The sequence below is a fragment of the Pristis pectinata genome, chromosome 17 (genome assembly GCF_009764475.1).
Source record: "Pristis pectinata isolate sPriPec2 chromosome 17, sPriPec2.1.pri, whole genome shotgun sequence".
Lineage (NCBI taxonomy): Eukaryota > Metazoa > Chordata > Chondrichthyes > Rhinopristiformes > Pristidae > Pristis > Pristis pectinata.
Genome location: NC_067421.1, coordinates 10,500,654 through 10,514,210, shown reverse-complemented (window position 1 = coordinate 10,514,210; position 13,557 = coordinate 10,500,654). Strand labels below are relative to the sequence as shown.

The window sequence follows — 13,557 nt, the reverse complement described above, 5'->3', positions numbered from 1 at the left end:
ATACCGAGCGGACAAAGCACTTGAGCAGATGCTTGCACAAAAGTTTCATACAAATGGGTTTTGAATAGATCTTGACATCTGGAGTTCCCTAGAGACAAAGTTATATACACAAATCACTCTAAACAGCAACAGAAGTACTGGATTACATATACTGCACAAACCAACATCTAGGTTACCATTGCTAGAAAGTGCTGGAATTTAAAACAGGTGTCAATTTTAAGATGTTAGTTCCTGAAGTTCTGAATATTTGAAAAACAGTTTACTTGTTCATCTCACAGATGGTGCCTGATCTGTTGAGTGGTTTATAGCTTCTCCTATTGTGTTTGCATTTTATCTTTAGTGAATTAGATTAGTTTCTATTGAGGAGGCCTGATGACTGCTTCTGTCTTGCACTTGTAACTGAAAAAGAAAAGTATATTCCTCATTTGCAATAGATGTGTTTATTACCCATATCTAGTTGCAATTTTAAATGTAGACTTAAGTCTATTCCTTTATATGCATAGGCTTACACGGACAATGTACTACATTATAGTGAAAACTAAAAGTTTGCAGATACTAGCAATCTAAAACAAAAACAGAAAATGTTGGGAATACTCAGCGGGTCAGGCCGCATCTGTGGGAAGAGGAATAGAGTCAATGTTTCAGGTCGGAGACCCTTCGTCAGAACTGAAAAGGAGACAGAAGAAGATTTTGTAAAGCTGCAGGCAAGGTGGGGGGTGAAATGTCTCTGATCAGGCAAAACCAGGGGTGACCATGGGGATAAGCTGTAACAAAGTTATCTGGTCAGTGAGTGAATGGGAGCAGGGAGAGAGTGGGAACATTGATGGGAGTTGCGAGATGCAGAGTAAGATGACCAGCCTGTTGGTCAGCTCAGGCCAGGAATATCCTCCACCCCAGGAGAGGAAAAAAAAGGTAGGTGGGAAAATAATAAGCTGAACTAATATTACTGATGGCATCCAGGGACCTAAACAGTCTTTCCAGGTGAAGCAGCCATTCACTTGCACTTCTGATATAGTACTTCTCCCCTACACTGGGGGAACAAAACACACATGCTCACTTTGCCGAACACATTCTTTTGTCTATGTTCTCTCCCATTCACTCACTGACCAAATCACCTTGTTTACAGCTTATTGTTACCCCAGTTTACCCTGGTTTTGCCCTATTAGGGGCATCCACCATGCCCCACCCCACCTCGTCCTCCCTACAGCTTCAGTTTTGACAAAGTGTCTCCAACATTGGCTCCTATGCAGCCTGACCTGCTGAATGTTTCCAGCATTTTCTGTTTTTGACACATTATAGGATGAAACTTGCATTGGAGCTGCCCTGGAACAGATTTGTTAGAGAAGGGACAGTCTTTGGCACAGCAGAGTTCAGCACGGCAGCTGGGTGGCGTCAGGACCCCGGCTTTTGCTTTGATCTCTGTATTCAGCTACTCACCATAAGCTGGCAGACACACATGCAGGATGCTGAGGTTGCTAGGAGATAGCTTTATAAGGTACAATTGAATAATCAGCACTATTAGCTGAAGGCAATTTCAAACACTTCAATTGTCTAGTGTTCATGTACTGGATGACTCTGTGATTGAGGATGGGGACCTTGATTTTTCAACAAGATGAATAATTGTTTCTTTTTAAGAAGTGCGATTTTAGTTGTACATATTTCAGAGATGCATTGGTTTGCACCTTTTCAGCTGAATATTTTAGTTTTAATGTCCAAGGAAGCTTGGACTGGTGCACAAGATTTGATGGGAGATGTTAGCACCCTGAACAATTTTTACCTTATACAAATCATACAAATTAGGAGGAGGCAGCTACTCGGGCCTGCTCTATCGTTCAATAAGATAAGGGATAATGGCTTACTTACATTATTTTTCAAAAATAAGCATTTGAATTAAGGAACCATTCTGTGATCTGCCCATGGAAGTCAAACAGATGTGTACGTCACAAACCTCTGAAATCACTGACGCACACGAAATTGGAACAGAGCGTTTGAGAGCCAAGTTGAGACGGAAAGGAATGGGTATTGAGATTGAAAATGCAGAAAATTAGAGAAAAATTAGGAAAGAAAAATACAAAGATGGTCAGACAACCACTTAGAGCAAATAATTTGGTGGCTAACACCCCATGTCTTGCTAGTGTTGCCTTCATGAAAATGTTAGTCTCATTTACTTCCTGGTCTGTTTGAGAGTGCTCATTTCACAGGAAGTGCCACTGAAACATTAATAATGTGTATGTGGAAAAATTAGTGTTTCTTGTAAAGTAGAACTGCCCTTCTCCAGAGCCTGTATTTATAGTGGGACTGTGTCCCCATGCATAATTGATATAACCTCCCCAGTTTTATTGTTTTTATTCCAGGAAGTCTTTGTTCCTCTAATATTGTTCTGATTCCCGAAAAGGCTTATAGTACTCTTCCTTGGTCAATCCTCACCTCTTGCAAATAACAATAAAGAAAGGGCCCATGTGAGATGATAAGATTGGTACAAATACAGCTGGCAACTGTTTGGTGAATTGCTCGGAGCTGTTGCTTGGCCAGTTCCAGACCGCGATGTAGTTTATCTAGATTACTTCTGCAGAAAAGCAGAGAACACACAGTCAGCAAAGGCAGAGAGAACACACAGTCAGCGCCTTCATTATTAAGTAACACATGCACATATTTTATGCATTCTGATAACAAGAAGCACTCGTAAGGAAGACAGTTGGGATCCTGAACTCATAGCAATTGTTAACTTTATTTGAAAGTACAAGAAATGAGCATGCAAAATTACCCTGCAGTCTGATCAGGTCTGTTAAGGATGTTGCATCAGCTTTTAGGGAAAAGAACAGGTACATGGACAGTATCTAGTGGATAAAATATGGCACTACAAGACAAAAAATCAATTCACTGCTACATTTTTCACTCTACTGGAGATGTTGAGCCAAACAAAATCATAGCACCCATTAATGAAACAACAAGGTGCAACTGCTCATCTGAAGGGAACTCAAGGGGAACAACAAAGTGACCTTCGAGAACAAGAGCTGACGTAACTGCTGAATTGTGTTTCAATTATCTTAAAAGGATTTGTCGTAGAAATGGTGAAATTATTACCGAAAACAATACTTCTGTAGCTTGAGCAAATCATTATCTATTGCTTACTGGCATGAATGTGCAACATGCAAGCAGCTTCCAGGAAGTTTATATAGCTTAGTGGCTGAGGTCAGAGGGAAGGAGCTTAGCTACTCAATAGATTGGGCTGTCAATTTTTGCACATACTCAGCTTTTCCAATGGAAATCAGAAACCTAATTATTGGAATGTACAGCACATTTCTTTCTACATGTTATTTGCTGTCAGTGCCTACAATAAATACCTCTACAGCAAAAAAACAAAGGGTTTGTTTGTTAAATACATTTCCTCCACTGGTGAACTCAAACTACTCTAGATATTACAGGGTAGTTACATGATCAATTCCAAACCATAATATCAAGCAGCTCACACCTTCCTCAGTTCTATTGCAAGACAGAAAAATAATTCAAACACAAGGAAATGCCACAAGTAAATCAAAGTTGAAATGAAGGGAATAAAACAGACTGGAAGAAGAACTAACCGCAATAATTTGAATGCAAGGGAAAACTTAGTGGGTAACCTTAGTGACATTTGCTCTCTATCAGCAGATTTCTTCCAATGTTAAGGTGGTACAGGAACATAATCTACTTTGCACATTGCTAACAAGCAATGACACTTAATAGAAAGACCAGCAGAGAAGCTTAATTTATTTTTGCATCGTTTTAATATTTTCTAGTTAAACCACTCCATGGCAAATGGAAAACCCCACAGTATAGTATAGCTCAGATCCCCGAAGCAGTGCTTAAAAGCAAGCAATACCTGGAAAGACTGTCCAAAGCTTCAATAAAGTTTTTGTTTCCATCATCTATCTCAATGTTCTCAAGCAGAGAAGCCACTGAATAAACAACGTCACTGGCGAGAAACTTGTTTTTAAACCCAAAGTGCACACTGAACGTCTGTACTCGGATGTCCTTCATTCTGAAAATAAACAGAATAATTCTTAGAGCAGTAATTACTAACTGCTACCAGGGTAAACGCTGCCACTAAAAAGATGTTGTATTCTGACTTTGCTACCAATTACTACATGCTCCCTGTTGGTGAAGTCAAATTGGAAAGGTGGGTGCTGGAGGAGGGAGGTGGAAGAAACATGAGCAGAGGTGATTGTTGGGGGAAGGAAATCAGTTTATAATTCCACTACAGGTTTCTGTAAAAGGGAAGATGAGGAGGGAATCAGTTTTTATCCAGCATAAAATGTTCTATAATTGAGCTCCCATGGATAGATGGATACAAACAATACTTAATAATTCCACAGCAATCCTCAAACTAATTTGCATGTATGGAATTATAACTCATTCACAGGACATTCAAAAGCACTTCATAGTCTACTGAGTAATTTTTTCTGACAATAATGCAACAAACATGACGGCCAATTTGCATGACCTAATATCTCACGACAATAAACAAATGAGTCATACAACACGGAAGCAGGCGCTCCAGCTCACAAGTCCTGCGCCAACCATTAACCATCCGCTCACACTGACCCTACATTAATCTTTTCTTTATTTCATGCCCCCCCCCCCCCACTCCACCCCACCCTCTACCACTCACATACACAAGGGACAATTTTACACTGGGCAATTAATTTACTGACCTATACATCTTTGGGATGTGGGGGAAACCAGAACACCCAGAAATTCATGCATCACAGGGAGAAACATGCAAACTCCACACAGACAACACCCGAGGTCCTGAATGAACCCAGGTCCTACGGCACTCTGAGGCAGTGGCTCTCCTAGCCGCACCACTGTGCTATTTAATGCATAATCTATTTTATTTCTGGAGATGATTTAAAGAGCAATGTTGAGCAAAATGCCAGGACTTTGTCTTTTCTCTAATCTTGCCATGGAATTTTTAAAATTTATATCTACATACATACACACATCTATCCAAGCAGATCTCTCATTTACATTTCATCCCAAGGACAGAATGTAAAACTCTCCTTGGTAGTGTACTTATCAGTTTAGAACACACACTCAAGTCCATTGTGGTACTTCAGTGCACACTTTTAAAAGCGGAATCAAGTACTGTAAATTAATCTATAACCACTTCCTCCAGTCCTCACTGGAGCAGTACCAATGAGCCCCTGTTAAAACTGAAGTAAATGGAAGAGGGAAAAAAAAAGGAATATTTGGAAAAATGTTCATTGCCCAGAGTAATACTAGCCTAAGGAAAGATGGTTGTGACTTTTAGAAACCAATTGCTTCACTGATGCAGGAGTTCCTCAGGGCTGCGTGTATATCTTCAGCTGCCTCATCAATGACTTTCCTTATGCCGATCACTGCGTAATATTCAATTCTATTCGCAACTCCAAAAACAAAGCAGCAAGATCATTTGGACATACAACACCTGCACCACAAGCACCAAGTGATGACCTCCCCAGTAAGAGCCTAATCACCTACCCTTGTTGTTAGACAATATTACCATCTTCCTGGGATGGTGGGGGCAGAGGGACAGCACACAACATTAACAGAAAGCCAACTGGATCAGTACATAAATAGTCTGCAAGTAAGTAAGTCCTAGAAATCCTCAGCATTGTGGAGTACCCTCACCAGACAATGAACTCAATGCAGGGACTCAAGGAAGATTCTCTCTTTCATCATCTTAAGGTCAACAAGTGCAGGCTTTGCCTGTTATATGCATACCCAAAAGAATTGAATTTGAAAGATAACATTAGTATTGGACAATCCAAAAATAAAAACAAATCTGACTACAAGACCAAACAAGAGGTTTTTGAAAAAGCAATTCAAGAACCATACTAATGCTTCAGCTGGTATTATGATGGAGGGGTTCTGCTTCTGATCATGCATGTAGTTCAGTAAAACTTCAGAAGTCCCTCTTCCTCACCAATACTGTTACTAAAACTTTCAGCTCTACCTTTTCCCTCATTTCATTCTGAAAGTGAGTCAGATATACTTCGAAGGATGTGCATTCTATAATTCTCTTCCCTCACTCACACATGGAACAAGCCCCATGAACAATTCAGCAGTTTTGAGTTACTGTGGCGTCCATATGACTGCAATTTGAGATTTTGGATTTTTACCCAAATTTATTAGCAGACTCCTCAATCATTTCTCGTAATTATCCTTCAGTGAGATGTCCATGGAGTTAAACTTCTGCCTGACTTGGTTCAGCGGGAGTCTGCAACAAACAGGAAAACAGTTGGATTTATTTTGTAAGATCTAACACCATCAATTACATAAGGGGCACAAGATCCAAAGGTTACATGGCATCAGTGTCCCATTGTTGAGTGTCCCATAGAGTAACATCAACTAGGCAGTGTGTGATTCACACATATTAGGCTTTCTATCACCCAGGTTAGCAGAGGGGAAAAATAAGCAGGATTCCTGCTCGTGATCTCTAAATTACAAGTAAAAACAGAAAATGTTGGAAATACTCTGCAGATCAGGCAGCTTCTGCAGAGAATGAAACAAAGGTAACACTTCAATGATCTTTCAACAGAGTCAGAATCCTGGCGAGGGAGAAAGGGCGATTGTCCAAATGTTGAGCTCAAATAGGATTCCAGAGGATTTAACCTTGCACACCACCAAAGTTCACAAATAAAGCTGGCTATTCCTTGGAGATGGAAGAGGAGAACAAAGGTGGAGTTCGCTAATAAGACTGATAACACAAAGCACCGTGAAAACCCTGAAGTTCAGAAACAATGTTCTAGAAATTAAATATCCTAAGCAGTCAAACCAGAAAAGTACTCAGGATTTTAAGTAAGAATTTTTTTTACATTACTCTGGACACATTTTATTACAATTTGCATTATAGGATCTCTCTCTCAGCTAAATATATGTCTGCACCCAAGCACAGGCAGTCCGAGGTGACACAAGGGTTTTGTTCCTTAGAGCTGTAAGCCAAATTTTCCTTAAGTCAGAAACATCATTTTCTATAGCCACCCGTATTCTATTGTTTCTGCATACACTTGCTATAAAATTCTCTCATTTCATCAAACGTTCTCCCTAACACTACTCCTAATTAAACTAATGGAATATATACTGTATCTGGTTGTTAATGAATACCACAAAATATTATCTTGAAAAATCTTCTCCCCCAAAAATTTATGGCAGAAGAATTTGCTCAAAGTCAGATTTCCGTAAGATTTCTGTAACCTGCATAGCAAAAATTAGATCATCTGGTCTCTGATTATTCAGAAATTGCAATGGTTCAGCATCATCTGGCCAGTGGTCCAGAGTGTAAGAGGGTGTGGGGCCAGAGCTTGGCCAAGGCCAGGTCCGGAACATTGAAGGTCAGGAACATGGGTGGGTTTCGCAGCTCAGCCAGGTCCTGAGTGATAGTATGTTGCCCATTCCCTTTAAATTCACCATATAAAAACAAGTGAAGTTGGAGTGTTCATGTGTATTATTAGAGTAACATCAATAGTCCAGAAAATCTGCTAGTCTGACATTAAAGTTCCAAGGGTGCCAGATTATCAAAGTTTTATTGTATTTCAAAACTTAACAGTAGTTCATTTGAAAATTATGCGTTGCATTAGTAGAAGGTGGAACTTGAAAGGTTCACATACCCCATTTCTGCTAGGAATTCCTGAAGTCTCTTCAAACCCTGTATGGACCACAGCTTGAGATTGGCATAGGTATAGCTGGAGTTACACATGCTCTCATACAATGACCGTGGTGGTATAGAGCAAGGCGTAGACTGAACAAGGCTTGCAGTTAAAGAAACAAAAGCGTTCATATTTCACACAAAAAAAATCAGCACCTAATGAGATAAATACTAAACTCATTCTAAGTGGAAATACACAGAATGTACAAACCAACATGTAAAGGAGACAAAATATACATTTTTGCTATTACTGCAGTATCACTGCAAAACTCTGTAATGCAAATCCAAAGTCAGCAGTCTTCCTGATGATTGTCAGTCAAACTTACCCCATCTTCAAGCACCAAGCTCACAATGGAGCCATTGATCAGTAAAGGGCCTACTAACTGGTGACAGCTTGGATCATTTCTGGTCTACCTGGAGTATCTCTCATTTAGATATTTATAATATGATTGCCAACAAGCAAGAAGCCACACTGAAAGAGCCTCTTCTTCCATTTCACTGAATAAGACATAGAGCTATTGTTTTCTCCGCTCATTTGGGCATTTTATTCTCCTTTTGCTGTAATGCACCTTCTGTGGCACCATCCGGACTAGGGGAGAAAGGTAACCTACAAATTGGCCCCTCCTAAATTTCTGTGATCAAGAAGACTTCTAATGAAATCTGTCAATTCAGAGTTAACCTACACAGAGATAATGTTTCTTTTCACTTGCTTAAAAATACCGTCAACCTTCACAGCCATGACTTAAGATAACCACTAGGTCAGAACTGTTGAGCTACTATTTGTAAGCTCAGCAAAATCATTTATATTTCAATTGTACTGAACATGAATTAATTCCAGATATGAACATTCAGCTTAGTTATTCAGAGCATAGGTATTTTAATAAAGTACAACTGCTGGATTAGAAATACACACATTTCATCTACAGCTTCAGAACTAACATTCACTTGGTCATCTGTGCCCAATTGCTTTTATTGTATTCTTTGATTAAAGGATACTCAAAGTCAAAAGAGATTCTCATGCAATCAATAGAAAGAGTGTTCTCCTCATCTTCATTACGATGGTTGTGCCTCGAGACGTGTCGTTGCACAATGCCCAACATCTGACACATACTTCATACTGCAGAACAAATAACAAATATAATTAAGTTTCATCTGTGATCAACAAAACTGGGGGGGGAGGGGGGGAGTGAATTCCATTGAAGGAGTGGGCAAGACGACAATCAAAAGAATGCAGAGTTCTTGAAAGCCTTTAAAGCTGTACGGAATTAGTGATCAGCAGGGGATGAAGTAACAGAAGGATTTTAGCAATAAAATGGGAATATTAAGCTCCACATGGGCCAAATTGTCCTGGATCCAGCCTATCATCTATGCTGCCAGTCTGCCTGCATTCCTCTGGACTGGATGCAGAAGGCCAATCAAACGGACATGTGTACCCAATAATCACGGTTAAGGAGAAGAGAGTCTGTTGTGAGTAGACCTTGGGTAGCTGACTGCTGAGCTCCCATTTCAGTTTGGCCCAACAACCGCTGACAAGAGAAAAGCAAAGGGCAGAGCCGTCTTGCATCGAAGCACAAGAGGTTTTTTTGATAAATGTAACTGGCTTTGATTTTCCTAGAAGTGCCCAAAGTATTTAAAATGTATTAAAACTGAAGCAGTTAAACAAAACAAAAAAAATTCAATGAAACTCTTGGCTAAGTTAATTGACCTTTAAATTTCCCCTAGTGTGCAAGTGAACAGTTGAATCTAGAGGGGCTGATAGGAATTTTGGGAGAATAAAATGGGATTAGTGTAGACTGGCAGCGAGGTCTCTTGAGCCAAAGGGCTAATTTCCTTGCTCTACGACTATATGTATACATGTACTTGTGCATAAGACAATAAACTCGACTTTGACTCTTTGACTTTGATCTATAATAAATACTCTGGCTACAAGCAGGTCAGAGGCTGAGTATCATAGCACAATGACTCACCTCAACCATAAGACATAGGAGCAGAAGTAGGCCATTCGAGTCTGCTCTGCCATTCAATCACGCCCGATTTATTTTTCCCTCTCAACCCCATTCTCCTGCCTTTCTCCCTATAACCTTTGACGCTCTTCCTAGTCAAGAAGATATCAACCTCTGCTTTAAATACACCCTATGACTTGGCCTCCACAGCAGTCTGTGGCAATGAACTCCACAGAATCACCACCCTCTGGCTAAAGAGATTCCTCCTCATCTCAGTTCTAAAGGACACCTTTTTATTCTGAGGCTGTGCCGTTTAGTCCTGGACTCTCCCACTATTGGAAACAATAGTGACACTATAAACAATATAGAACACTCTCCACGTCCACTGTATCCGGGCCTTTCAATATTCGGTAGGATACACGCTAAAGCCTTTCCACTATCTGCAAAGCATCGACTGGTCAATGGTAACCCCCAGCTTATTGATAGGTGGAGATTCAGTGATGGCAATGCAATGACTTTAAAGAGTAAATACTTAGACTCTCCCCTTTTGGAAATGGCATTTTTGTGGTGCAAGGTCTTGTATGTCAGTATGAACTGCTTTGTGTACTGAAAGATAAATGAATAGAATTGAATATTGCACAGTGAACTGGGATACTAGCATCCTTGAGGAACTCCTGCAGAAGTGTCTCGAGCTGAATGATTGACCTCCGACAACTATGACCAGCTTTCTTTGTGCAAGCTACCAATCCAACTATGGTAGCACTTTCCCCTTAATGCCCATTAACTCAGTTTTTACCAGGTTTCTTGATACCTCATTTGGCCAAATGCTGCCCCTCATCTCCCCTCATCTCTAGAATTTATGCTGCTCAGTTAAGTTTTGACAAAGGCTAAGATGAGGTCTGGAATGGTCCTGGAAATGCCCAAAGTGAGCATTAAGGAATAGGTTATTGGAGCGAGCAGGTGACGCTTAACGGTGCTTGTCAGTAACAGCTTTGCTCATTTAGCTGATTATTGAGAGTAGACAGATTGAGCAGTAATTAGCCAAATTGGATTGTCCTGCTTTTTATGAACAGGAAATGCCTTCACAATGTAGAAAATTGCCAGCTTGATGCCAGTGTTGGAACTGTACTGGAACAGCTTGGCTAGGTGCACAGCTGGTTGTGCATTACTTTATACACAAGAGACTACAGATGCTGGAATCTGGAGCAAGACACAAAGTGCTGGAGGAACCCAGTGGGTCAGGCCACATCTATGGAGGGAAATGGACAGTCCAATGACTGCCCCTTTTCCCTCCATAAATGCTGCCTGACCTGCTGAGTTCCTCCAGCACTGTTTTTTTTGCTCTGGATTATAGTACCACAGCAGGGATGTTGTCCATTTGCATAGCCTTTGCAGCATCCAGTATTCTTAACTGATTTTAATATCATGCAGAGAGAATCCAGTTGGCTTAACACTCACTTCTGGGATGGTGAGGACCTCAAGGAGGAAGCAGAGGTTGACCATCCACTCTGCAGTTTTGGTTGAACGTGCTTGCAAATGCACTCACATACTAGGCCCGACCATTGTTCTTGGAGCCTCCCCCTCCCTTGGGCTGTTTAATTGCGCATCACATTCACAGCTAGGTGTGGTAGTTCTGTTCCGATCCACTGATTGCAAGATTGTTAGCTGTTTACTGCATGCTGTTTTCATACTTTAGCACAATATAGTCCTGCACTGCAGCTTCACAGGGTTAGTGCCTCATCTTTAGGTATGCATGATGCTGTTTCCAGCAGGCTACCTGCACTCCTGATTGAACCAAGGTGATCCCCTGGTTTAGCTGCAATCATAGAGCGAGGGATATGCCAGATCACGAGGTTACAAAATTATGGATGAAATGGTGAGAATTACAAGATTGTGAACCTTTAAAAGTTCAAAAATATATTTACACATACAGATTTTTGCTGATTTAGGGACCTTGTCAATAACCGTTTGATTTCTGTGCTTAATCTTCTTGTGGAATAGCTGTTAATATAATGGCACTCTTGACTGCCAACATTAATTACCCAGTTAAATACTTGAATGCAAGGATTTGCCGTAATTATTACTACAGAACTATTGTGAAAATTAGAGGCTGCTCAGATATGAAATTATAATCTGAACCGACCACAGCCAATCCAAACCCGATCTGAGCATTTATATTTCCACGTCAATTCAACCAACGAAGTCAGAAAAAAAAAACACATAACACACCACGTGGTAATCATTGAACAAGAATACAGAACGTGTGGTATTACTAAACAAAATCATTTGGTAAAGTGCTGAGTCTAACCAACCAAAATCCAAGTGTTTCTGTTAGAATATACAATCAGCCCAAAACAGACACACCATTAGTCAGACTTCCTTTGTGCAGCAGGCTCAAGTGTTTGTAACATTAAATTCAGTTAAATTAAATATACCTTATTTGTTGCAAAGACCAAATAGAAAATATTAATGAGTCCAAACTGATCAAAGGAATGGGATCACAGTGTTAGGGGAAGAAGTATCAGTAAATTGTTTTAGATCTGACATACAGTTGATGGATGAAAGGACCCTGCTTAAGAATGGAACAACGCCAACTAGTTATGCAACTGAGGCCACAAGACTAGTTTAAAATTGATGAAATGGAAACTTCTGGATTTTATGTTCTCTTCTCAGCTTTGAGTCAAGACAAATTGCTGGAGAGTGATACCTTGCATCTAATTAAGAACACGCTTCATCTGGAGTCCTTCCTGTTGACCCTGAGCACAAAACAAAACGCGGAAGCATTCAGAACACTTACTGTGTGATTTTGTCATGAACCCATTGGTCAGTCAAACCAACAACAGCCCACCTGAAAAGACGTAGGCAAAATATACTGCAAGAAGGAAGATAAATTGCATGTTTCGTAAAAATGAATAATCAAGAAACCAGGAAATAAAGACTGATAGTTTTCTATTACAATGTAGGAATCACTTACCACAACATATCATTTGAGTCCTTTCGACATGATCCAGGCCAGCTCAAATATTACCATGGCAGACTGCAGATAAACAACAGGGTTATTAATTGATTAGCTCTGGTCATTTAGATTAGAGGACCTATGCACTGTTCAGTATTATAACTTTTTCCCAATATACTTGTTTCATAAAGCTTTTCAATCAAATCCCCATGTTATCATTTTCCCAACTGGTTTTGGAATTTAAATTCAAAGGCCTGGAAGTTGCAGTTATATTAACCATGGAAGTCACTGCTTGCTGACGTTATCTGTTAAAACGGTCGGCAACACATGCAGTTAAATGCAGAAACAGAAGTCATTGATTCCCTAATCCTGCACAGGACGTACTGCCACTCTTCACGTGCAATCAACATAGAATCAAGGATTTAACATGAACTCCTCACCAATAAAAAAATTACACCCATTTTTGCTGTGAAATACAACAAAGGATTAACATTTTCAATGAAGGAGGTAACAGAGCTTTCCAGATATAATGCTCTGGATCATGTTTGACCAGACCGTCTTAGATACATTGCCACCCATAGTTCCCTCACTTGTGTTGGCTGGATGTGGAAGGCCTAACTTGCTGGCCATCCACACTGTAGTCCAGTGGTGAGGTCCCAAACAGCAACTCAGCCAGGGTAATGTGCAGATGCCTGGCCTGAAGTGCACAACGGGATTTAACACAACAGAATTTGATACAAGACAAAGCTGAGAGCAGATCTTGACCTCTGTCAAAGCTCTTACTGAATGTCAGAGACATAAAAGCAATTGAAAGCAAAGTCTATTAACACAGATAAATAATGACTTTTGTAGCTACTCAGTGCATTTGATGATGTCACAGTTGCTGGACCAATCAAACCCAAAACACTACAGTAATGATAAAAAATTGGCAACATGCCCCAATGCTATTACAAAGAGTGGCCACCTTGTATTTATTCAGCACCTGTTACCTG

At 40.2% G+C, this 13,557-nt stretch overlaps 1 protein-coding gene across 1 annotated transcript in view; it reads right to left on the bottom strand.

Moving 5' to 3' along the window:
• Nucleotides 1-13,557, bottom strand: part of cdc45 (CDC45 cell division cycle 45 homolog (S. cerevisiae)) — a 42,395-nt gene that overhangs the window by 6,801 nt on the left and 22,037 nt on the right. Inside the window, 12 exon segments of the mRNA XM_052032377.1 lie at nt 5-88; nt 2,428-2,566; nt 3,860-4,018; nt 6,141-6,177; nt 6,180-6,238; nt 7,629-7,734; nt 7,737-7,759; nt 8,663-8,760; nt 8,762-8,783; nt 12,407-12,457; nt 12,584-12,606; nt 12,608-12,646. Coding sequence (XP_051888337.1) covers nt 5-88; nt 2,428-2,566; nt 3,860-4,018; nt 6,141-6,177; nt 6,180-6,238; nt 7,629-7,734; nt 7,737-7,759; nt 8,663-8,760; nt 8,762-8,783; nt 12,407-12,457; nt 12,584-12,606; nt 12,608-12,646 — 840 coding nt within the window.